Genomic DNA, 27,795 nt, shown 5'->3' on the forward strand with positions numbered 1-27,795 from the left:
TGAAGAGAAAGAGGAATGTGGCTGAGAAGTACAGGAAAGTCAGGCAGCACCTGGTTTGTCAGGAAAAGGAGACTTCTGTGGCACAGAAATTTGGTAGCTTTGTTAGATGGAGCCACTTCCCACCCTTCTTACCCTTCGGGGGAGGGCAAGACTGCTTACAAACAGAGCCTGGTTTATTGGGTAATTTCTCTCAAATTTAAGCACAGGAGAAACAAAAACATGTTTTAAATTCCTGCAAGGCCTTGCCCTTATCCTGAACAGGCTTAAACAAACCAGCAGCAGCTTCACCAAATAGGTGTGTGATGTCCAGAGGAGCATTCATCAACTTATTCTTAATATCATCAGACAAAGGTTGAAGCTTAAGTCAGGTATATTGTCTCATCACAGAACCAAAGGCAGCAGCCCTAGAAGAAGCATCTGCTGCATCATAACTACACTTAATGGAATGGCAAGCCACCTGGGACAAGGTCCCTAACAGGGAAACAGCAGAAGTCTTCCCCTCAAAGTCTGGGAGATCAGAAATTACCTGACAGCCCTGGGAAAGAAGAGACAAAATGTATCTGGACATATAGGTCTGATAATTGAGAGACCTAAATGCTAACATAGCAGAAGTATAAACCTTCTTACCTAGTCTTTCCATAGTTCTGCTGTCTTTATCAGAAGGAAGTAGCTTAGTAGAAGGCAGCAACTGAGATGGTGTGTCTGATATCACAGACACCACAGAAGAGTCAGCAGAAGGACACCTTTATAGAAATTTACAGTACTCAGGCACCCTATAAAACCTATCGGGTTTCTTTGAGCAAGGGGCCAGGAATCAAGGGCCTCAGGTACAGTATAAAAAGCTTCTAATAAAGCAGCCAAAACAGGAGGAACACAAGAAGGCCTAGGACAGTCCATCTGCAGAAGCTCATAATACCTCTTTTGTACCTCAGAAACCTGGGTACTATCCCATTTAAAAAAACTCCATCATTCTAGAGATTGTGTGCCCAAAAGAAATTTCCTTGAAAGAAGCGTCTGGACTAATAGATTCCTTTTCCTCAGACACATAGACTAAAGGAGAGGGAATCTGAAATTAATAAGCAAGTGATTCCTCATCTGAATCCACCTCCTCCTCAGAAGAATCCTGTTCCCTGTGTCTTTTAAGAGGAGTGGAGGACCAAGGGGAAGCTGGAACAGAGACTCTATGAGGAGATTTCAAAGCCATCAAAGTACTAAACATTCCCTGAGTGAAATTCTGCCATTCACTATGCATGTCCTTAAGAGCTGGAGAAATATGCTTCATTTTTTGCTTTTTCTTCAAGGGGACGTCTGCCTTATAAATATTAGAAGGCTCCAACCCTGGAGAGCATTCAATAATAGTAGTCGGAACTTCCTCTCTGACCAAAATCTGAGGAACATCCTTAGGCCCAAAAAAACACAATGGAGTAGCCAGCAAACTGCAAGGTAATTTAATAGCATTCTGGTACCTCTGCTTAAATGCCTTCAGAGGAAAAATTTTCAACACTACCATGCCATTATTATATACAAAATTTTCAATTGAATAATACATCACAATTACAGAATCAATTAGCCCTTAAGAGCCACAACCATGGTCATACAAACACATAGTCATGAATTCATACATTAAGATTAATTGCCAAGTTTAAACCCATAGGTGCTAAAGTTTTATAATTCAAAATAAGCCTACTTTCTAATTTTAATAATTTATGTGCAAAATTACCCCCTCAGAAATAATCAGCCACAGTTTCCCCTGAATGTCAGAAGCAGACATCTGCAAGACCTCCAAGGAGATGCGTAAGGCTGGATCCATACCGGCCTCTGAAATGATCGTCGCGGAATAATCCAACAGCAGATCCAGGCAATCTTCCAGGCTTTCATTGGCCTTGGGAGAGATGTCCAGTGAGGTTGCATAGCAGAAGAATCAGACCTAGACTTCTTGGCCTTCTTCTTCCCGGATGGCTGTCCCTCAGATCGGAAAGTTCCTTCCATCATGTCTTTAAACTTAAGACGCTGGTTCTCCAAATACAAGCCCAAAGAAGAAAGCCAACTATGGAGATTCTTAGGAACAAAGGCCTGACAAATTAAGCAGGATGTATGGTCGTGGGAAGTGCCGAGACAAAATAAGCACTACTTGTGATGATCTTTATGGGGAATCTGTCTCCCACACTGGCAACTACCCTTCTTAGATGACATGAAACCCCACAACCAACAATACAAAAGAAAAAGATAAGATAAAAAAATGGAGCACTTACCTGAAATGGCTTGGTAAACCAGCAACAGAATGGGTGTTCAGACCAATGATCAAGAGATGGCAGTCAGACTGGCAGCAAAGAATTTCTGAGGATGGTACGTCCAGATTTCACCTTTATGCCCTCTGCTATGCACGGAGTATACGCATGATGTACACCATACCTTAAAGCAACCTAAAGGCTTTGGTATACTGGCCAGACATCAGGACACCCTTGGCAGAGGATCCCTACTGTAATGAATACTGCACAGAGAAATGGAAGGACATGTCTACATACCCAAAGCCACAGACGGTTCCAATTGATATTGCTGAAGGAAGATGTGTGATGTGAAAAATCTATGAAGCTGTCTGTGTTCTCAGGACTACACCACCATCAGCTGCAGTCAGTTATGAAAAGACTTATCAAAACTTAGCCTTACGTTCAGTTTTAGAGAGCACTTCCAAAAGTAGTTCCAGTTATTTTAAAATATAGAACATATACTGTGCCACAAAAGCCTTAGATGTTTTGGTACAGCAATTCACAAAGTAAAACAGAAAGTACATTCTTCCCCAAGAATCACCCTTCAGGATACTGGAGTAAAGCAATGAAATGGTATGGAACTTTCAAGAATTCCTGAGTTACCTTAGATAAGAATAGTTGATGGCAAGGCTTTAGGCAGAAACAAAAATCTCACGGTTAAACCATATTTTCTCATGGCACTTTGGGGAAAAAGGACCTTGAATGAAACTTTTAATTCCTGCTCAAATACTTCACTTGATGCAGGATTATGGAAACATGGATGACACCAAAGGGAGTGAATATTCTCAGATGTCAAGCTATTCCAAGAAATTAAGCTGCATCTGTCATGAATAAATACAGAGAACACAACTGCCACCCCATTTTTTTCAAGTTAGAATGTGAAACAACTGACCTGGAGAAATCTAAAATTCTACATCCACATGATATATTACCAATAAAGTTGGATTTATAAGAAACTAAAGATTAAGGAATAGACATTTTGTAAGCATGCTGCAATTTCTATGACTATAGTGGACATCACACTGGTGCAGTGAGTTGCACTGTTGTTTTACAGCAAGAACTTCTCTGGTTGAGTCCTCAGCTGGTGTCCCTTCTGTATGGGGTTTTTATATTCTCCCTGTGTTTGCATGGGTTTTCACTTAGTACTTCCCGTACTTTCATTTCCTCCCATATCCAAAACGCATGTGGTAGGTGGACTGGTGACTGTAAATTGTCTGTAGGTAAAAAGTGTGCAATTCATTTGCAATATGGTCTATCAATCTACTTCCATTCCTTGTTTGCCTAGTAAATTCTGTTAATGATTTTAGCTCTTCATCAGGTTGCTACAAGAGCTGGATGCAACTCAACAGAAATGGAGAGACAAACTGAAGCAGAAGTAGCAATAATTTTTTCTCTAAACTGGATATCCAGACTAGATAAAGCATTTAAAGACTCAGAACAAGACTTGTGATGTACCACCTTAACTGACCATGCTTTTAGGATTCTGGTAATAGATTAAGACCTTAACTAGCCAATGAAAAGAATATTACAGTGGACATTTTTTGTGATTTCAGAGGATGGTCAAAGTTTATCTGATACTAATGAACTGTCAGTTTCAATATTAGTGTTGCTCTTTAGTGATCTTCAAAGAATAACTCTACAGAGGATTAACTGATTCAGCAAAGATGTCACAGAATCTTATAAGGACTAAATACAGAAAAGCCATATGAAATTTGACAGACCATCCAGTACTTGAATAAATACAGTGGAGGCTATGCACATCTTTGCTTAAAGGAGAACAGGGACCCTGACGACCACTGTAGTTATGTTTTAACCTCTGCACAAAGCACTTACACAGACATTACAGAAAGAAGTCAAAATCAAAGAGGCAAACAGCAAACAATTATGGTAGAGTTTTCACAGATGGAAACAAAAAGTATGGTAACTTGCACTTATTTTATGCGTAATGTAACATTAACAAAATGTTGATGCCTGCCATTGATAACTAACATTTGTAAAAATCAGGATTCAACTAAAGATGTTTTTAAGGACAGATCTGATTTATAAGCAATACAGACTGGCATAAAACCTTTGTAAAATGTAACTAGTTCAATGCTACATTTCTACACTAGACACCATACCTACCTAACAGGACAGCAAAACCCAGTTGACAAAGTAGAGCAGGGAAAAATGACCACTCGGACACAAACACAGAATGTGGGCCTCCTGCACAAAGGAAAGAAAACAATGCACTTCTTTATTTTCTTATTTCAGCAAGCTCAGTGTATAAGTAAAACTGTGCACTTGCATATTGTATGTCAGGAATTCTGAGACCTGCAGGGAAAATAAATCAAAATTACTTACCATGAGGCCATACCACAAATGGAAACTTATTACATTCTCTGGCAGTCTTTGGCTTGAGAAGAATAACTTCATAATCCAAACAGGCTGTAAAAAAAATATACAAGATGAAAGAACAACGAGAAATGAATAGAAGTTCCAGCTGTCACTAGAGAGAGAGAGCATAGAGAATCAATACTACCCATATATCAGGAGCTATCAATTCTTAGGTGAACTCTATTATCATACGGAGAAAAACATCTCAATTACATGGAATACAAACATATCACTTCTATGAGCAGCTGCCAGAAAAGTATGCCATCAACTTTAAGATTTCATGTTATTAAATACACACCTTCCACCTAAAGGTCAGCTTACTTCTGCTCTGGAACACAGAAAGTTTATAATAAAGTCATGTGCTTTGTCCCATGTGCAGTGATCTGTGAAAAGGGTAATCAGTCATAGTTAACAAACAGCCTGCTTCCTCCTAAACAACACAGTCACATTCATTCATTTACTTACTGAGTTTGGCATCAGTGACTTTCATGTATTCACTGCAGTCTCCATAAAAGTATATATTTTTTCACATTGTTTCAGAGTTATCCTTCAGTAAAAAAAAATTGCATTATATTGCATATTTACAGGGCCAGCACCACCATTAAGGCTTAGGTATTCGCCTAGGGCACAGATCATGAGGGGGCACAGCTGGGCAGCTCGTACTGAGTATTTATGAAACTCGGAGCAGTGCGCATACGTGCTCGAGTGCCGCTTTAACAAAAAAAAAAAAAAAAAACAAAACAAAAAAAAAAACAAAAAAAAAACACACCATTGCCGGACTGCTTTAAAAACAGTCCGGATTAACTAGAGACTGCAGGGATCTGAGTCCGATTGGATTGTTTAGTCAGCAGCCATGTACTTGATTAGTCCTATTGCTCTCACGATCTCTTCCTGCTCTTTGCATTGGGTAAAGCAACAAGCGAGAGTGAGAAGTGGCAGTGGAGTCTTCTTCAGAGGTGTGCATGAATTTTATTACTGCTAATTGAAAACTAATCCACAGACCACAGTGACAGCAGAGAGTTCAAGAAAGTGTGAAAAAAAAAAAAATGGGTTCTTCTGACTTTTTTTTTTTTTTCCAGCAGGGTCATTCAGATATACATATTGCATTTTTTTTTCCTGGCAGGGCCAACCACATACTACATATTGCATTTTTTTTCCTGGCATGCATGTATGCATCCTGAAGGTCTACAGAGCACATCCAATTGTCTTTTTCCTGAAATGGAAGTATTGACTGCAGTGTCACCATCCAGAACTTGGTCTTCTTTACTGAATTGTTCAAATTGCTGAAATCCAAAATGGGCCTCCAGTCCCCTGTTCTCTTTGGAACTAAAAATAATTTTCAGCAAGTTCCAGATCCTCTCTAGTCTGTGGGGACTTCTTGGATGACTCTTTCTGTAGCATCTTTCGAATTTCTATATTTGCTTGTTCCTTTTGACTGGGTGGAACATTTGGAACCACTTTGTTTCTGGGGATAGGAAGAGAGAAGGGGATGATGTATCCTCTGGATATTATGTCCTGCACCCATGTGTCATTTGTTATCTTTAGCCAGGTTTCTTGGTGCAAGGACAATCATCCCAGACTGCCTCCAGAGGCGAACAATCGGGCACTCCTTCAGGAGTGCTGGAAAGGTCTCCCAAAGAAAGATTCTCTGGAGCCTTGGTTTTGCGGTCCTCCTCTGCCACGAGGGTGGCGTCTTCTGTTATTGTTTCCCCCGCTGCCTCTGGGGGAACTCTCACCTTGTGTGGCTTGGTAAGACCTCTGAGATTTTTCTGAACCAAATTTTCTCAATACCCTTTTGACCCTTGGGAAAGGGTCTAGTAGGAGTGGAAGAATGCACTCCAACAGCAGACAAGTTCTTTCCCTCTTGTTCACACCTGGTGAGCGTTTCCTTCACTTTTGACCCAAAAAGAGAGGAGCTGTCAAAAGGGGTTTTAATGAAGGACGACTTGAAGGGCTCTGCAAAATTGCAAAGATGCATTCAGGCCTGCCTCCTAAGAGAGATACCTGAGACTGCTGCCCTACTCATTCCATCTACTGCATAAGAAATGTGTCTCATGGACGAGTTAAAAACTGAATTCAAGGTAGCAAGCTGAGCAGTGACTTTCTCTGCCACTGCATCAGGTACAGCCCCTTGGAGGGAGTATGATAATTCTTTAATCAGATCCCTCTGCAGTCTAGTGAAGTGAGTGAGATAATTCAGAGAAGTAACGTAGTCCAGCACAACAGGACCCGGAAAGCTCACAAACAATATTATTTTCAAGTCCCTTTGCGTGGCAAATACCAACACAAACGCAGCTTAATAGTAAAGCCTTTATTAAATCCAGTTAACGATGCTGAATGCAATAAAAAATATAACCAAGTGCTTTCGCTCAGCTACTACCGAGCTTTATCAAGGTGAAACAAATACTGCTCCACTTCTATTAATTTATACTCTTTACAAAATCACATGACCCCATTAATTGAACCAATTTATAAAATAAAATACATAGATATTAAATACAAAGTATAAACACTTTCATTTCTAAAAACTTAACACAATATATATAAAAACTATCATAAAAAATGAACTTTCATTAGTTGGCAAAACTAAATATTAAAATTTTAGATTATTACAATCTAGCTTGCCTCATTTTTAAAACACTATTTATGTTAATATTTTCATTCATGCCAGGAAACTTACTGGCATCAAGTTTCAACTGTCAGAATAATTCCCGATATTCCAATCTAGTTTCCCAGCTACCACCTCTAACATCTGGTGCAATTTGTTCAAGTATAATAAATTTTATACGCATATTTTCACAAATCAAGGAGTGTTTATAAAAAGCATTGCTTTCCTTATGGTTGGTGATATCATTAAAATGCTCGTATACTCTTCTTCTAAAAATTCGCTCGGTTTTACCCACATAAAACCCTTTACAAGCCTCACAAAACCCTAAATATAGCACACCTTTCGCCCCACAATTGTAGTATTTCAAAGGTTTGTACCTGAATTTCCTAGAGGGTAAATGTAACATCCCCCCATTTAACATAGCATGGCATTGTCTACAATTCCCACAAGGGAAAGTTCCAAGCTTCTTTCTTGTTCTATCCTGTTTCATATCTTGCTTGGCCTCCAGCAATTCTTTTAAATTCATATCCCTCTTCCTGACAAAGTGAGGGCAAGATGGAACATAAGGTTTTATGTCTTCCTGTAAACTAAGAACAGGCCAATACCTAAAAATAACTTGTGCAACTTTATCTGAATTAGCTGCAAATGTGTACATAAAACTATTTCTTAGCTTAGAGACATCTTTAGTTGTTTTTTGAGACTCATTTTTCAAACCAGTTCCTAACAAGAAAAAAATACAGTCTATCCCTCTCTTTACTAACCTACTGAATCATTTCATTAATAAGGGCAATTGGATACCCCTTCTCAAGAAAGAAACCTTTTAAAGTTTCAATTTCTTCATAAAAGGCCTCCAGGGTACTAGACATCCGAGATCCCCTTATTAGTTGCCCCTTTACTATACCTTTCTTTTGATAATAGGGATGTCCACTTAGAAAGTGCAGGTATGAATTAGAATAAGATGCTTTCCTATATAATTTTGATTGAAAACATTGATTAATGTAGTCCTTATATAAAGTCACATCCAGGTAGTGTAATTCATTCTTATCTATTTTGTGAGTAAATTTCAAAAATGTGGTCATGTTATTAATATACAACAAAAAATCAACCAAATTCTGCTCATTACCCTTCCATAAAATACAAATATCATCCAAAAACCTTCTATAATGCAAAATGTCTTTGAACCATTTACTTGCAAACACATATTCCTTTTCCCAATAGTACAAAACAATATTAGCATACAAAGAAGCACAATGAGACCCCATGGCTACTCCTTTTTTTTGGCGATAAAATTCGCCATTGAAATGAATGAAATTATTGTCCAGTACAATTTCCATTAGTTCTAGTAAGAGATTAATAACCTTAGAACTAAGGCCAGTTTCTGCTGTCAATATATACCCAAACCACTCCAAACCCATTTGGTGTGGAATACTTGGGAAAAGTTCCACTACGTCCACTGTAACCATCAAGATTTTTTCTCCGAATAATTTCTGGTCAATACTTTTTAAGAATTCCCAAGAACCTCTACAAATATGTGTTATATTTGTTACAAAGTGCTTCAAGGAAAAATCAATAAACTTAGATAATGGTTCAGTTATACTACCAAACCCGGCTACAATGGGTCTAAATTTTAGTGGGTCCAAGGATTTGTGTGTTTTAGGGATACCAAAGATCTGGGCTATTTTTGGCTTCTCAACATGCAGATAGTTATATAATTGCTCATTAATCACCTTTTGTAACAATATTTGATAATTAATCTTAGCATAAGCTATATTTATTTCATTTTTGGATATTAATTCGTACTGTTCTATATCCTGTAACATATTATGTATATTTGATTCATAATCAACAGTGTACATTATAACTGCGCCCCCCCCCCCCCGTCTGGTTTCATCACTCTAACACCCTCCTGTTTAAGTAATTCTATAAGGGTGAGTTCGTCCTCAGAGAGATTTATCACAGACACAGTATGATTTCCTTGCTCTATCTTCCTAATGTCTCTTTCTACAAGAGTTCCAAATACTTTCAAAGAAGGGTGTATGGGGGGAATAAACGTGCTCTTCCTTGTCAGGCCACTGGATGAATATTCTTGACCTTTAAAAAACAAACTCAAATTTAATTGTCTAACAAAGAGTTTCAAATCAATCAAAATATTTGTTACATGAAAAGGTTTCGCTGGAACAAAATGAAAACCTCTGGAAAATAAATCAAAATAACTATTTGTTATTTCACATTCTGTAAAATTAAAAATAGTAAAGTTGTTCATTCTATACACTACCTGTTTTTCATCTAATTGACAATGCACTAATGGGATAATTTCTACATCATTATTTAGTCCTGCGGTTGATTCCAGCTGTTCTGCTGGTATCCCCGTCCCTTCCCCCTTCTCGGGGGTTGCTGAAAATCCTGCACAGACTGTTTTCTGTTTTTTTCAGCAATCCTTTCACTTCTCCTTAGTGTATCTGCACCCAGAGGTTCATAATTATCAAACCTAGTTCTTTCACCCCTATTAACAAAAACTTGATCTTTATCATTATTCTTCCATCGTTTTGTAGTAGGGAGAGGAAAAGCCCTCCCTTCCTTATATTCAATTAAATCACGTTCCAATTTCCTTATTTTACGGTTTAATACCCTCATACAATGTTGATCAACCTCTGTAAAAATGTTATCATAATCCCTTTTAAAACTGGGAAATTTACTATCCTTAAGAAACCTATCATTCAAAGAATTCAGGTCCTTTAATAATCTTTCATCTTTTCTTTCATATTCACAAACCATACATTTCAATACCAGCCTTATTAAAAATAACACAACGTTGATCATACAATGTAGTACCTGTCTGCACATTATTAGGAAATTTAAAAAAACGCAGACCTTTAGGCACCCTTTGCACATTAATACATTCTTTTAAATAATCAATTTCCATTTGGTTATTTTTATATGTGTAAAGTCTTTCTTTAAAGTCATTAAAATCAGCTTCAATATTCCGAGAAATATCATAGTTTACAGTACCTTGTTTAAATGAAAATTGATGCAAAGTCCATGCACTAAAGTCAAAATTCTGCCGCTGCTCGCTACTCACAAAACTAGACGTAGCTTTGGTTGTAGTTTTAATCACACCATTGTTGTCTGTAGCAGAATTAGTAGGAATATTAACAAGGCCATTATTCAATCCATTTGAACTTGCACTATGCGTACGCGAACTAACGCGCCTTCCAGAGGAATCAACCATTTGCAACTGATTACCAGGTAGATCCATAGACGAGACCAAGTTCCGTTCATTCATGGAGTTAGTTAACTGTGTAAGTAACACTAAAATTTGGCTAAATTCTCCACGAGTAACCGGAGCCTTCTCCGGATCATCTCTAAGCAAAACAGGTGTTTGCACAAAGTTTTCACTTTCCGTTCCTTCTGCCATGACAAAAAACCCAATAAAACCAAAAAAAGACCAAATTAAACCAAGAAGTAACGTAGTCCAGCACAACAGGACCCGGAAAGCTCACAAACAATATTATTAATTGTTATGAATTGATAATTCAGAGACCAAAAGCAAAGGTCACTAATGAGAAGACGTGCTTCCCATACCTATCCTAGTCCTAAAGTCCATATTAGGAGGATGGTTAGAGGTATTCATCTCAGAGAATTCTTTTCTAGTGGCTGCCGCCGCAACCATGGAATCAACCCCTATACCTTTTGTTAGAAATGTTTTTCTTTTAGTGCAGTGATGTATTTATTTGGCCTCCTAGGAGTAGGGTCTATGGTGTCTGGGGTCTCCCATGCCTTTCGTGAGATTAATTTGACTAGCTCGTTGAAAGGAGGCATAACCCAAGAAGTTGATGGGTGAGACGCAAAGGCCTTCAGGATGACCGACTCCTTAGACATCTTCAGGAGGCGATCATGGGGACTCTTCTGCTTCATCGAGGTCGGTGTCAGATGTGACAGACTCTTCCGGTGAGTCAAGATGCTTCCTCTTGCATGTCCTCTTCCTAGGGACCTCTTCAGTGGGATGCACTGGAGAGGTTTCAGAAAAGGGGGCAGTACCCTGAGGTACATCTTGAGGCCTAACATCTCTGTGGACCTGTGGAGAGGGCCTGTGAGAAGACAACAACACCTCGCCTGAAGAGGGAGGAAGAACCGAAAAAGATTGTGCCCCAGACTGAGAAGTAGTCAAAGCCCTCCTCATTGCTTTGAAAGCAGACCCTCCCCACTCCAAAGAAGTCCCAAGATCTGACAAATGTTGTCGGAGCCGAAGGAATCTTCTGAGCAGAAGAGAGTAGCTCCGAAACAGAGGTAGGAGCCAAACTCACCTGTGCAGAGGCCCCAGAGGCATGGTCGGATCTGAAGAGATCCGAAAAGTCTTCACAGACCTGATAGGGGAGTACTGGCTCCCAGAGATCTCCTTCTCCAAAGGTATGGAGGCACTTGGGGCAGATGTCGGATCTGAGGAAGAAATGGGTCCTGGACCTGACACCGACACAACCTGGATAAGGGAATCTTCAGCTTCCAAAGCAGGGGGACAGATTGGAGGGCGAACTGTAACAGAAGAGGGGGTTTGAGTCTGACCCAATTCCTTTAGGCTCAGATCCAAAAGAAGCTTGGCAAAAGCGGTTGTCTTCAAAAGTCTCTATGACCTTATCCACGTCTTTATCAGACAGACCCCTGGTAAACCTAGTGGACAAGGTAGGTGACCTTGATGTAGCTAATAGTGGAGAAGAGAGCCAATAAGAAATCTTCTCAATAGAGGGAGGTCGGCCCCTGTGTCTAAGTTCAGTGGAAGTAGTCGATGCCAATGAAATTTCGCACTCCAAGGGAGTTTTGACACAAGCAGTAATATAAAGACTCTAAACTCAGATGAAAACATAGAAATATACTACTACTACTAAGTTGTTTTTTTTTATATATATAAAAGGGGAAAGAAGAAGATAAGAAAATATATAAGATAAAGTAAGGAACATACTCTAACTAAAAAGGATGTTCCTGGGCGCCCTCTAATTTAAATGGACGTCTATGAGGGAAAGAGCTGGGTAAAGAAGTAAAATAAGGAAGTAATTCAAAGGGGTTAAAAACTACAGAGATAGATAACTTTATACTAAAATAAAATAGTGAAAAAAGTCTGTACTTAGCCCAGAGCTGTAGCTGACAAAACCTTTTCGTTGCACGGCAAACAAGATCGGAGGTAACTAAGGGAATGCATTATGGGTAAAGAATGAGGCCCATTTGCTTTGCTGAAGACCTCGAGCTTGAGAAATGGCCGAGACGGATCTGACACATCGGATTCGACCCATAAGTGAGAATAAAGGCAACACTGACAACATCACATCCAGCTTTTGCAATTTATGTTAGCCACTTTGCGAGGCTCTTTAGGATAACATCTAATTAAGAAGTGAAATTTTAACTGCCATGTTTTTAGTTACATGAATTACATGAATAAACTGATAACAAAGGAAGTACTTGCAGATGGGCAAAGAAAATATGAACCTATTTTTTCTTCACCATGCATAATTTTCATTAGACCATTTATGTCTGTTTTATGGAAGATTCATCAAGGGCTGCCACCTTTACAAAGAGGGAAAAGTTTATCAACAAGCATAACATTTTGCCTCACAAACTTTGTCCATAACTAATGCAAAGGAACAGACTTCACTTTTTTGTCAAAATAGAAGTTAATGTTTGTAGAATTTGCATTGCTTCTGTCACTTCATGTTACATTGAGGTGTTTCAGATACAGAACTGTTTAATGCAGCAATAAAAGTAAAGTTAGAAAATATTTCTTCTACAAAAATATCAAAAGTTTGTAATTTCTGATGCCCTTTCACAGGATGGAACTACCTAAACAGGGATTGTCCTACATAAAGTGGGCCAGGTAGTAACCATATATGCCTCTTCTGAATAGTAAGGAAAGTGATTGGTGGATCTTAACTGTTTAACAAAATGCTGTCTCCTACTTTCAGAACAAGCAGGGATGCCTATCTTTATGGACTGCATTGTCTTTTTTTCTTGTACACGTTCTCTTTGTCATACTAATTCTACTGTCTTTAATAAGTTGTTACTAGAAAAATGGTATCCTAATCTTGAATACAGATATCCCAATCCCTCCGAGCTACACACTCTAGAGACTTAACCTTGTCACTACAATAAACAGGACATGCTGGAGGGATATATTCCTGTCCCAGAGACTTCCCATACTCTGGAACAGGCTACCCATCTACGTCAAGCAAAGTTCTTCATTACCACTCTTCAAGAAAAATCTTGATGAGTGGATGGGAAATAGGAAATACACCTCGGGGATCACTTTTGTGTCTCTGCTCGACAGTGGCACAGGAAAATAACTTTCTTGGGTGGCGTAAGCCAGGGAACCTTGTTGGCTAGGCTTACGTAGGCCCTTGGGCCAATAGCCTAGTACCTACCTATGAACCTATGAGGAATAACTGAACTGTTGTCTGTACTGCAGCAGCATACAGTGGTTCTATAGTCCCATAAAAATACCTGCATGTACAGTTCCCAAGGTAAAGTTTTAATGTCAGCAACTCTGCTTTTCCCAAACTTTCCAAACACTTTTCACCAAGGTCATTTGCCTGAGGACATAAAAGCATTATTTTGCTATCTCTGAAATTTAGGCATGCAGCAAAATGTACGGCACTGTTCATTAATCTGAGGTGTTTGCTTAGTACATCTGGGATATCAAAAGCAGAAAATGAACTGTCTATGGATGGGATAATTATGGATGCAGTTGTGGTTGTTAGTGGATCAGTATTTTGAAGCTTAATGTAGTCATCATTAATAACTGGCTAATACACCCTTCTGGCAATAAAAGTGATAAATATTTACTCTCAGTCCAACCCATGGTCCTGCTGCTAACTCATTCACAAGTAACTGAATGCTTTCCTGCAGAGTGGGCTTGATCAAGCAAGTGAGGCAACTAAACATCATTGCTTCTATACAGCAATGTGACTTTTTAAGATGGCGATGTCTCGGTTCTCTTACCTTAAATCTTAGAAATTAGGTTCTGTTACTCAATAATCTGGTCACACACATGCTTTTCAGGTTTCACTGATATTCAAGTGTGCTTTTTAATAACAGTTTATTATTCTCATGCATGTGTTAGGTAATTTCCTGAAGTCTTCTGTTTTTTTGTTTTGGAACTGGTGCCTGATATTCTACTTCTGTGACAGTTTCATTAATAATATCTTCATATAACTCTATAATTGATGGTATTGCTGGTGGCTTAGGCTACTGAACCCTTAGAAGCTGAATGTACTTTCTTTTGGGAGAGCAAGTTATTTGTGATGACCAAATGAAGTGGCCCTACATCAGGTTTAAATTTTCTCAAAGAGAACACCTTCAAATAGGTTACAAGATAAACAGGATTCCGTATCATCATTATAACTGTTGTAACCTAAAGAGCAGAACATCTGAACTCAGTAAGTCAACTCCTCTTTATCCTTTTCCCATAATCAATAGGAGGAGAAGGTTGTACATTTCTCTTTTTTTAGATGGGGTAGCACCCAAAGAAAATACACTGAGTTCAGTTTTAAATGAACAATCTACTTTCTGAACTAAACAAAAGTATTCTTGTACTTATAAAACAGCAAGAGATGTCTCAAAAATCCACAACATTCATGCTTAACCCCATGACATAAGTTTGTGTGTATCTCGGTGTTAGGCGTTCTGTCCTTGTAAAGTACAGTTAGCTTAGAGACAAGCTAACCTGACCAGATCTGGGCTGCAGGTTAGCTGTACCACAGCAAGCAGGAGTGGTATGAGAAGGAACTGAAAGAAATGCTGACAATCTCCATAGCTACATAAGAATAATGCTGCTGAACATATAGCCAGCCCTGAGCATTTGGGGACTTTTGTCACCAGAAGCTAAAAAGTTTTAATATTAGACACCATCTTAATTTTCAGGAATGCTAATGACATAGTTTGCTTCAAAACTGAGAACTCAGACGTAACAGGGAAAATGGCACAGAGTGAGATTTACCTCTCAATGTAAGTGCACAAATATGTACTTCAGCAGAGAGAGAGGAAAGTGCTTTGCTATTTACAGCAAAACAACTAATACGACAGACCTGTCCATAACATACCTCCAAAGGCTCTATAACTTTCAGATTTTACATTTTAGTATGGTACTACCTGTGTTTCATCTTTTCTCTACTTAAGTGATTACAATTATCTTTTTTATGAGCAAATGGGGGAATAGCTAAAGGAGAAGAAGAAGAAGCAGAGATCTAGCAACCTTTGAGAAAACTTTATAAATTCCCCACTTTCCTGGCTAAGAAGTATACAGTGTTATGCTGTGATCTTCCCCTAAGCAAATCAAATACTTTAAATGGTGGGATTAAACTGCCAAAACAGCACATTACTCCCTTTCTCCTGGTGGTCATAATTAGCAAAAATCCTCAAAATAATTACCATTCAATTTTTCTGATAAAGAATATGTTAAAGAATAACAAGGAAAGTTACAAAGTTCTTTCTGCTTTATAGTTGAGACATACACTAACTGCCACAATGCAATACTGTAACCTTACACCACTAAAGACAACAGACTGATGAAAGGATTGGTCTGGAATGCTGGCATCCACCTTGGTTAAAGCCATTCATTTCATGATACCCTGCATTAGTGCTCCTTATGATATACATGCAAACCTAATATATACATACTTTTACCCAACCCTAGAGTGAAACCAAGAATGGTGATGGTGTTTGCCAGCAACTGCTTAGTGGCAAGATGACCTACAAACTCTCTTCATATTCAGTCTGAAAAAGGTGCATGGAGCTATCACATGTCCACATCACCTGCAATCATGCCAATCAAGGAGCAGGTAGGAAAAGGAAATGTTAACATTGACTTGACCCTAGCAAAACAATCAACCAGCAATTCAAATCCTATTAAGCAAGTACAACCCATCCACAGACAGTTCACTTTATTAGTATGTGTGAAGAAACACCTCTTTTTTTTTCAGAGGTCATTGCTTACAGGCCACAAGTCCATCTTCCTGAAATATCAGATTTATGGTTGTAGTGTAACTTGCACTGCAATATCTGCTCATTCTTTCAATGCATTAGCAGTCTACTTACGAAACCTGGGGTTCAGCTGTACTGTTGGTGAAGTGATGGACAGGATATTCCACTCAAATGTAGACACTGGTTCAGAATTTTCCAACATTACCCATTTGATATTTTGCTCTTTTCCTGAAGGGCACAGGAATCCAATTTTCTGTCAGGAGATAAAGTAGAGATCACAGTTTGAGTGTAAAACAGATACATTTTTTCTTACACATACAAACTATGGCATACACACTAACGGAAATCACTTTTCACCTCTGTTTCTCTGTATAAGCAAATTCAGCCTACTCAAGAAATGTACGAAGACAACAGTTATCCTAGCACATATTTTTGTTGCCCTACACCTAGCTTTGTGTTTAAAAGCTTTATTCACGCAAAAAGAGTGCCATAATAATAAAATATCATGCTAGCTTTAGATGTTTCATGAAATTTATCACTATGAACCATTTAACCATAAAGTAAAAATAAGCACGTACACTGAATTCAGAAATTTTTGAAAGCATCAATACCACTGTAGGCAAATGATTGGCAGAATATTGTGTTGAAAGACAAAGGCAAATCCGTAAGATTATAAACCTACTGCAAACCAGGCTTACGCCAGAAATCAATATCATATATAAGGTCATAACTCTTGACCCTCTCCTGCAACTACCTTAAGGGTACAGAACACGGAAACAATGCTAGACAAGCAGTCACAGGAACCATAAAATGCCTTGCCATGTGCAGCTTTAAAAAGACACTTAAAACTCTTTCCACTGAATAGGCTGTACATGATAATTCTGGTTTAAAATGTTGTCTATACATCCAATCATCAAGACTAGCCTTAAAAGTCAATGGAAATATGATGAGGTAGGAATCTAGGCCTCCAGTGAGCCTTGTTTATTTACTTTTTGACATTCATCAAAAAACGCTCTCTAGTTCTGGCTCTGAGACACAGGAAAACAGATTCCTGACAGGATCTCAGGCAGTTGGGGTTAGACTAGCAGACCCAGTAGTGAAGAAGTTAGGGTGGGAGGGGAAGAAGTGAAAGGGTGTGGCTCTCTCTCACTTCTCCCAGGAAGGAGGAAGAGATGGATTATGTGCACACAGTGACTCAATGGGAGGTGCTATCATCCTGGTGGAGACTAGAAAACTCACCATCTGTGCCTCAGGGGTGGTGGGGCAGGGAAAAGTACAGTTTTGTACCTACCATAAATGTAGATGTTCGAGTGCTAATACAGCTGCAGTCATAACAGATGGGTTTTCCTGCCGTCAGGCGGGTCCTCGGTCGGCCGAATTCCAAAGTCTAGGTCCGGCACCGGATGTCGTCGCTTCTTCCCTGACGTCAGTGCGACAGGGGTATAAAAGAACCAGCCGACGCCATTTTCTTCAGTTTTTTTTTGCCCCAGATGTCAGGTGCCCCCAGAAGGAAGGCAATACATAAATTTATGTAATAATACAATGCAATATAATCAAAAAACAGTAGTTGCAAGCAAATACACCATAAAAGAATACCCCAATAAGGTTGTATGAGGAGGTGTTAGCCATTAGGCCTGTCCCAAGAGGGGAAGGAGGGAGGGAAACCTGGACTGCAGCTGTATTAGCACTCGAACATCTACATTTATGGTAGGTACAAAACTGTACTATGTTCATCGTGCATACAGCTGCAGTCATAACAGATGGGTAGAATCCCAAAGCTAAAAATGGGGTGGTAGGCACTAGGTGGAACTAGGAGGAGCCAGGATGCCCTGCAAGACTGCAGTGGCAAAGCCTGCTCTAGATTTGGAGTATAATGGTAGGTGATAGTGCTTGGAGAAGGTATGCACAGAACTCCAAGTGCCTGCTTCCAAAATATCTTTGGTAGGAACCTCCCTGAGGAAAGCTGCAGAGGTAGCTGTGGCCCTTGTGGAGTGAGATCTGATGCCTGCAGGTACAGTTTTACCATGAAAAGAGTAACAAAAGTGTATGCAGTGGGCTATCCATTTTGAGATTGTCTGTTTGGAAATAGGCTTCCCTTGAGCTCCTGTAGCATAGGACACAAAGAGTTGTTCTGATTTTCTGAAAGGCTTTGTTCTGTCCAAATAATAATGCAGCTGTCTGTGAATGTCCAAGGAATGTAGTAGTCTCTCCCCTTTGTTTTGAGGATTAGGGTAAAAGGTAGGTAAGTGGCTAGCCTGATTCAAGGCTACCCTGGATACTACCTTTGGCATAAAGGACGGATTGGTTCGTAAGGAAACTCTGTCCTGATGGAAAATGATGAAAGGCTGCACAGCCATGAGGGCTTGTAGTTCCGAACCCTGCAAGCTGAAGTGATAGCCAGAAGGAAGGCTGTTTTCCAGGACAAGTATTGCAGTTCTGTTGAAGCAGCTGGCTCAAAAGGAGGCAAGGTCAGTTTTTCTAGAATGAAATTGCGGTCCCAAGCAGGTACTGGTTGTTTCCTTGGGGGTTTTATATTCTTAGCCCCTCTGAGGAACTGTCTTAAGAGGGGGGTGAGAGAATAAAGGAGGATCAGTGTTGTATTCTGCAGAAATGGCTGAAGCATGGATTTTGATGGAGGAGAATGAAAGTCCACTGCTTAGCATCTCAGCTAGGTACTGTAATATTTGAGGTAATTTCAGTATTCCAGGATTCTGACCCTTTTTCTCATTCCAGGCACAAAACCGTTTCCATTTTGCGGAGTAGGCTTTTCTAGTAGAAGGCCTTCTGGCCTCCAAAATGACATCCTGCACCTCCTTGGAGAGTAGGGTCTGTTGTGAATTTAAGGAATCTTCCATGCGGCTAGATTGAGTGTTTTCAGCTGACTGTGAAGAGTTTTGAAGTTGTGCTGAGTCAGTAGAAGAGGCATTAGAGGCAGGATCCATGGTGGGGAATGCGTCAGGCTCCTCAGGAGTGGGTACCAGTGTTGTCTTGGCCAGTCTGGAGCAATGAGAATCATCTTTGGTCTGTCTGCTCTGGTTTTTAATAGAACTTTGGGCAGCAGAGGAAGAGGTGGAAAGGCATAAACTGTCATTGTTGTCCAACTGCAAGAGAGTGTGTCCACTTTCCAGGCCTGTGGATGAAAGGTCCTTGAGCAGAATTTTGCCAATTGGTGATTTCTGTGGGAGGCAAAGAGATCTATGTCTGGCCTTCCCCATGCTTGAATTATCTTTGTAAAAACTTGAGGATGCAACTTCCATTCGTGTGGATCTGTCATATTTCTGCTTAGGTTGTCTGCCAGCGTGTTTTCCTTGCCTGGCAGGTACTGTGCTTGAAGTTCGATTTGTAATTCCAGAGCCATGTTCCAAAGAGACATGGCTAGCCTGCATAGGGGGTATGAATGGGTTCCTCCCTGTTTGTTTATGTACCACATAACTGTGGTGTTGTCTGTCCTTATCAATAGCTGACCTGGATGCAGTAGGTCTTTGAAAGCTATAATAGCATTTATTACTGCTAGCATTTCCTTTTGATTGATGTGTAGGTGCTTTTCTTTTTGGGACCATTTGCCCTGAATGCACCGATCTGTCATGTGCGCCCCCCAGGCGTAGTCCGAGGCGTCTGTTGTGATGACTTGATTTGCTTGAGGCTTGCAGAATGGGAGACCTGTGTTTCTTTGGCATGCTTGAGCCCACCACAGAAATTCCTTTTGAAGACATGGAATCAGTGGTATTATTGTTTCCAAACTGTGGCTGTGTTGAGACCATAGGTTTTTTAGGTACCATTGAAGTTTCCTCATATGCAGCTTTGCACATGGGATTAGTAGGATACAAGATGCCATGAATCCCAGAGCCTGCAGGATTTTCCTTGCAGTCAGCCTGGTGAACGTTGCCAGTTTTCTGAAGTATTGAGTTAGTTGCCCTTGTTTCTCTGGCGTGAGGTAGGCCATCTGGGTGTTTGCATCCAAGCTGGCACCCAGGAAAATTATTGTTTGTGAGGGTATTAGCCTTGATTTCTTTTTGTTGACTGTGTATCCCAGAGAATTCAACAACATTATTACAAAAGCCAGATGTTTCAGAAGTATGTGCTTGCTGTCCGCTTGGATCAGGCAGTCGTCCAAATATGGGTATATTTGTATCCCTTGAAGTCTGCAGTAGGCAATTACTGATGCCAGGCATTTCGTGAACACTCTGGGCGCAGTAGATAAGCCAAAGGGCAATGCAGAGAATTGATAATGGGTTGAACCTGCAAGAAATCTGAGGTATCTTCTGCAATCTTGTCTGATTGGGACATTCAGGTATGCCTCCTTGAGGTCCAATGTTACCAGCCAAGACTCCTTGCCCAGCATGGGAAGAAGCTGCTGTAATGTGAGCATCTTGAATTTTGGCACGAGTAAAAATGTGTTTAGGATGGATAGGTCCAAAATAGGTCTCCAATCTTTTCCCTTCCTTGGTACCAGGAATAGTCTGGAATAAAAACCTTGACCCTGTTCTTGTGCAGGTACCTCTTGTATAGCTTTCATGTCCATGAGATCTGAAATTTGTTTTTGTGCCTCTGCCCTTTGATTGTGTGGCAGGTTTGGCATGCCTCTCATTTTTGGAAGGGTGTGAAAGTGGAATCTGTATCCTCTGTCTATAATGTCCAGGATCCATTTGTCTTTTGTGACAATATGCCAATTTTTCGGAAATAATGCCAGTTTTCCACCTAAAGGTGCTGCCATTTGAGCCTTGCTTGGCATGCAAAGGGGAAAGTCATTGGGTCTGCTTTCTGAATGGCTGTGAACTATCCTCACCACCTCTTTGTGTAGGTGCTTGCCATTGTCTGCCTCTAAACGATCGTTGAGATTGCCCTCTGCCCCTCGGGCACCTGTATCTACCTCTTTGGGGTCTGTCTGTGGCTGGAAAGGACCAATTTTTGGAAGGCCAATTTCTACTGAAACGTGGAGGTTGTACCTGTAGGAAATCTTTCACTGTTTGCATTGATTTTGCCTTTTCCTCCATTTTCTTTAACACCTCCTCAGCTTTAACACCAAACAATACATCTTTTTGCAGAGGGGCATCTAGTAATTTAGCTTTGACATGATCTGGTAAGGTTTGCTCTTTGAGCCAGGCATGTCTACGTATGACTGATCCTGTAACAGCAACTCTACATGAGGCCTCTAAAGCATCAAAACCACATTGCAAGGTATGTTTACCCACTTGTTCTGCACTATGTATCAAATCCTGCAACTCCTTCAAGTCTGGTTGTTCAGGTTGTGACATTTTGCTTCTCAACTGTGATAACAGAAACTGTTGGTACTTTAACATATGGAACTGACAGTTTAATGCCCTCATGGTTAAGGTGGCCGAGGTGTATACCTTTCCCCCCCACCTTTCTAAAGCTCTGGAATCTCTCTCTGAAGGTAATGGATTTTTAGCAGTGGAGGCCTTAATTCCCTTGGGACCCTGTGAAATAGTTTCTGGGTCAGCCGCATGGCTTTTGTATAGGAATTGGTGTGAGTCAGGAACCCGGTAATACCTGTCAGGCTTGACTGGGACTGGAGGTAAAGAATCTGGGTTAAGGCAGGCCTCCGAATACACATCATCTAGAATGTCTAAGACAGGAGGTATAGCCAGAGGCCTGTGCTGAGGGAGCAAGAGGAAATCCCTAAGCCTTTTCTTGGAGTCTGAGTACTCTTGGCCTTCCCAGTGGAAGTATTCCCTCAAGGTATGCAAGGTTTCCCCAAAAGAGTAATCCTCAGGGGGGGAGACAGAGGGAATGGACACCTCTGCATCAGAATCTTCAAAAGGAGAGTATGAATGTTCCTGGTCTTCAGAATGTTCTGAAATAATGGAGGCCTGGTCCGAGAAGGGGGATTCTTCCTCCACTCTGGGCCTTTTGTCCGGGGGGGGGGGGTTGAGAACCCCTGATAAGAGTAATCAAATCCTCAGCCATTTTGAGCATCTGTTTTTTAGGCATGGGGCCTTGAGAAGGGCCCTGTGGGGCTTGTCTTTTAGTATGCATGGCTGCTTTTAGACTTAGTGAAAGCCTTGATGGAAAAAGAAGAGGAAGGCCTGAAGACACCTTGAGAGGTGGCAGGCCTGTCTAAACTCTGAGTTTCACCGCCAAGAGTGGCTTCGGTATCTGTAGTCGGGGTGTGGGCCAAAGAGCCTGCGACCTCGGGCACAGAAGACACCGCCAATGAAGTGTCGTCGGTAGTCAGGGGCTGCGTAGGCGCCTCACTGAGAACCAGACCACCTGTAGTCGGTTTTGGCATGGTGTCGGTAGAAGTCGCGGACCTCGTATGTTGGTCCTCATCTTTGCGTCTTTTACTCAAAACTGGAGTCGGAGCATCTGACGACATAATGTAATTAAATTTTTTGCCAAAATAGTGTTGGGCGAACTCCGCCCGATGCTTAATAGTGCGTCTGTTGAATGTAGCACAAAAACGACAGGCCGAGACGTCGTGGTCTGGGCCTAAGCAAGGAATGCAGAGGGAATGAAAATCCTTATGCGGTATTTGCTTCCCACATGAAATGCAATTATTAACTTTGTCTGACATCGGTCTGAGGCAAGAAAAGTTTCCCCAACGGGGTACTTAGCTTTCAAGAAGACTTCGGTTGAAAAATATTTGTAATCTCAGGAGCTGGCCGACCAGCACATGCGAACTGCTTCTGCTTCGAGCACCGCGCAGCAAGAAAGACTGAAGAAAATGGCGTCGGCTGGTTCTTTTATACCCCTGTCGCACTGACGTCAGGGAAGAAGCGACGACATCCGACGCCGGACCTAGACTTTGGAATTCGGCCGACCGAGGACCCGCCTGACGGCAGGAAAACCCATCTGTTATGACTGCAGCTGTACGCACGATGAACATCATGGAGGGAACAAATGCCCCCTTGCAGAAGTGAGGAGGACATCCTCTGCTATCATCCCATTGTATGCCACTACCCTTCATCTTGTTGAGTGCATACAGTAGGGATGGGGGACAGTAAAGGAGAAAACCTCCGAATACCCCATCAAACAACTCCCCTTTCCCTCTATACCATTTCCATTTAATCCCCAACCTACAGCAGTACATAAACAAAATGAAATCCCACCAGCCAAAGTCTACCCCTAAATCATTATCTCCACAAGCATTGTTTTAATAAATAAGCCACAGTGTTCAGCCCACCTCTTAAGTCCACTTTTTTTTTTGCTCACTTGAACAGCTGAGTGGCTGGGGTGGTGGTTGAACCAGCTAAGCTTCTGCTAGCAGGAATATTCATGGGACCATCAACTTAACCAATACCTTCAAACACCGAAATGACTTGACCACTCTTCCCACTTCCCTAAACAAAGTAAAGGAAAATTCAAAGAATTTAAAAATAGCATGTATAAGCATTGATAGCATTGGCAATAAATGCAAAACCTGCAGACTTGGCTACATACAGAAAAAAATACTAACCATAATAGAAACCTGACAAAAAAAAAGATAACTCTTGCCCCTCGTAATACATTCAGTCTCTATACACTCACACTACTACATTAAAAGACCAGATGAAAGGTAAGGAGGTAGAGCTGCTCTACTAATCCACAATAACCTATCACACACTATCAAAAGGGTTACCATGACATATAGCTATCAAAACTATACGTATAACTGGATCTTAATTGCCCCAGCACTTACAGGTCATGGGGGCATTCATATCTCTGTGTGGCTTGCACCCCCCGTCATCATTCTCTAACAACTGCTCATTGAAATTTTCCCTTCAAGTATTCCCTACAATACCATTATCCTTCGTGATTTCAATATTTCACCCCCACACCCACTAAATAAAATGGTCATACACCACAACCTTGAAAATCAAACAGCCTACCAGCCCTAACCCCTTAAAAGCTAAAATTTGCACTCCCAACCTCATCATCACCAACATAAAACATATATGCATTAACATTAATATCCCCCTTCACAACTTAAGTGACCACTGCCCAGTACTGTCAAAATGGTCCATCAGAACAAAATGAACCATCCCATACTGCTACATACAGAACTTTCCCAGAACCCAAAACCACCCTGCAGAGCAACCACATAACTTCTATGGACTGATCTCCACTCTTCAATAATCTCACCCTAAATTACTTCCTAGAAAAATAAACCCTCATAAAAGACGCAGTCTTTTCCCTTAGTAAAAATAAGTCTTACAGGAAGAAGAATGCCACTGGTTCAAATACAATTTAAAAGAGCTTATGCTGAATACAGACAAATCTGGGGAGGCTTGAAAACAGCAGTAAACTAATGTTATGTTACATAATGCATACCTTGGCCTCCAACCTCAAAAATGAGAAGTAGCAGTGGCAAGGTAATTCAACACTTTTCAGGAATACACTTAAACTGCTCACAGGAAATAATACAGACTCCCTACAGACATCTTTGCTTATCTTTGCTTACATCTTCAAATGGAAGCCAAAATGTTGTCAATAACTACAGGAATTTCCTACTGCCAACGATTCTGGATATAATTAATAACCCCCCCAAGCCAAATGACACACCTTTTTATGAATATATCTCAATCCACCAAAACCCACTCCCCCAGCTCTATACATTGTCTGTCTTTGCCCCTATTTTCTACTCAGATAAACCACCAATAAAGAAATAAAAAATGTCTTAGCATAAAAAATAAAAGCAGTCCAGGTTACTCTAAACTACACTCCAAACTACTCAAATTGGTAGCCACCCATATTGCTATACCCCTAACACATACATTCAGCTTTTCACGTTCTACTGGAATATTCCCACATTATTCAAACAGGTAGTCGTTATCCATTTACCTAATCCCCCTTACCCCAAGGACTGCAAAGACTGCAGAGCAATAGCCAGGTTATGCCCCCTCACAAAAATACCTGAAAAACAGATTTATAAACAAATCTTTGAACACATTAACAAACATGGGCTATTCAGCAACCAGTAACACAGATTTTACAACTACTTCAACACCTGGACTGCCCTGAACACATCTGCTGACAATGTATGGAACAGCAGTATGACTGAAATCTAAATTAATAGGTGGCCTGTTCATAGACATGACAAAAAACTTTGAGGTGGCCAGTCACATCCTTCTCAATATGGTAAGGAAGTTCAACTTTGCTTGTCCTGCCACAAATGGTTCCTAAGCTATTTGGAATGCAGGACATTTTGGGTATACTGAAATAACTAAAATCAAAGATAAAACCAAATCCAGGAAGAACCACAATCTTGCAGCAGTAATACTCTTTATTAAGCGCTTTTGTCAGCATATAACAAATTACTTCATCAGAATAAATCCAGTCTAAATAATTGTATTTAAATAGTGTTTAAAATCAAATCACATGGTTAAAAAATCCAATCAAAACCCAGCATCAATTAATAAACTCAAAACTAATAACTTACAAATACAAAGTACTACATTATGTTTCCTACCCTTACTCAAAACTAATAACTTACAAATACAAAGTACTACATTATGTTTCCTACCCTAAGTATGAAATATTATATACAACAAACACAATAAATGAGATATAAAACTGTAATGAAAAAAAACATGTACTTATAGATTATTATAAAAAAACTGCATCTTATATAACATAAGAACGCAGTTTTAAATAACTACTGAGACTAATACCATAATTTAACCCAGGTTTTATTGTGTGTTCAGTCTAATTTGCCAACAAAGTTCCTTGAAGTCTAAAATGTCTTCCCATGGTCCACCTCTGTGATCTTGGGGTACTTTTTCTATTACAACAAACTTTAAACTTTGTGTAGGATGTTTTTATATGTGTCTAAATAAAGCACTATTAGTATTATGATTTTTTTATGTCCCTTGCATGCTCATACATTCTTTCTTTGAGCTTTTTCTTGGTTTTTCCAGTGTAGAAACCTTTCCATTCTGAGCACAGTGCAGCATAAACGACTCCTAGGGTATTATATATATATTTTCCTGATATTTTTATGTGGATATAATTAATTTGAATTTTGTCTGTGTTTTACCAGATAACATTGGGCACAAAACCCACATTTTCTCATACCTAGAACCCCATTTGGAAGGGGAACAGTGCCCTTGTTTTCTAACAAGTTTTTAAAAGTAATTCCCTTCCTAAACACCAACCATGGTCTAGATCCTAGTTTTTCTGCTATACCCTCATACCCCTGAAAAACATGCCAATTTTTGTTTAAGATGTCATGTATACTTTGATGGTCCACTGACAATCTAGTGACAAAAGAGCATTTATAGTCCTTATTATACAAATTATTTTGGGGTAAAGAAGTTTCAGTTGTACAAATAGAAGAAACTCCACTGTTGTTGTTTAGTAATGGTATGATGATTCCCTTCTCTCTCTTAGTGTAAACTACATTGAATAAACTAATAAATCTGACTGATATTCTCTAGATCTAAACATCTCCATAAGCTCACTACATCGAAAAAAAAAATCATCATTCTTAGTAACCATACGGGCAAGTCTAACTAACTGGCCCTTAACCAAACCTTTCTTCACATGTATTATGTGGTTACTGTGATAATGTAGTAAGCTGTTACTATAGGTGGGCTTCCTATAAAGGTCACTGAAAAAATATGAATTAGACTCCTTCTTAATCACAATGTCTAAGTAGTTGATGCTGTCAAAACTATATGAATACGTAAATTTAAAAAAATCAGTAGTACCATTAATGTAAGACATAAATTCTTGAATGTCTTTAACATCTCCAATCCATAAGAAAAACAAATTGTCTATATATATCAATAACACAAAGCAAAATTCCCACAATCAGGAAAATAGCATATGTCACCCCACTACACAAAGGTGGGACCTGTACAGACCGTACCAACTATCGCCCTATTGCCATATTACCCCACTTGCCAAAATATTACAAAAATGTATTTATCAGCAACTTATGCAATACCTACTGAAAAACCAACTTCTCACTCCTACCCAACATGGGTTTAGACCAGCCCATAGTACAACTGCCATCCTCTCCTTTACCAACTTAATCAACCAGAACCGGAATCTAGGCAAACTAACATCAGCCATATTTTTAGACCTAACAAAAGCTTTTGACATGGTCAACCATCCCAGACTTCCTGACTCCCACACTGACCTTGGACTAGCCACTGACTCACTAGCCTAGTTTCAAAATTACCTAATAGGTAGATAGCACGCAGTTAGGTGGGATAACAAACTATCCACCCTGCTCCCTATTACAACTGAAGTCCCACAAGGATCAATATTAGGCCCTCTATTACTTTCCATATTCATCAACATTCTCAACAAGAACACCCAAGATGCAACTGTCATACAACATGCTGACGACTCAACACTAGTCTTCTCAGCCACCAACCCTCTCACACTCCTTTCCACTACCCAATAAGTCTTCAAAATCACTGAAGCTTGGTTTCTCAGTAAAAACCTGTTACCGAACCCCAAAAAGACCAAATTACTAATTTTCAAACCAAATAAATCCAACTTAGACACTGATTCTTTCAGTATTATGTCTAATGATGGTGCCATTATCTCTTCAGACTCCCACACAAAACTACTGGGTGTTACAACTGGCAACAAACTGAAGTTTGACTTGCACATAAATCATACCATCAAAAA

At 39.9% G+C, this 27,795-nt stretch overlaps 1 protein-coding gene across 1 annotated transcript in view; it reads right to left on the reverse strand.

The window, feature by feature from the left end:
- Positions 1-27,795, reverse strand: part of LOC122806187 (acylamino-acid-releasing enzyme-like) — a 1,918,826-nt gene that overhangs the window by 932,484 nt on the left and 958,547 nt on the right. Inside the window, exons 16-18 of the mRNA XM_044076421.1 lie at positions 16,327-16,465; positions 4,611-4,694; positions 4,392-4,472 (exon numbers count right to left, since the gene is read on the reverse strand). Of these exons, the coding sequence (XP_043932356.1) occupies positions 4,392-4,472; positions 4,611-4,694; positions 16,327-16,465 (304 nt within the window). The remainder of the gene's footprint in view (positions 1-4,391; positions 4,473-4,610; positions 4,695-16,326; positions 16,466-27,795) is intronic.

This window comes from Protopterus annectens, chromosome 7.part0 (assembly GCF_019279795.1).
Source record: "Protopterus annectens isolate FY-2018-M chromosome 7.part0, PAN1.0, whole genome shotgun sequence".
NCBI classification, from domain to species: domain Eukaryota; kingdom Metazoa; phylum Chordata; order Ceratodontiformes; family Protopteridae; genus Protopterus; species Protopterus annectens.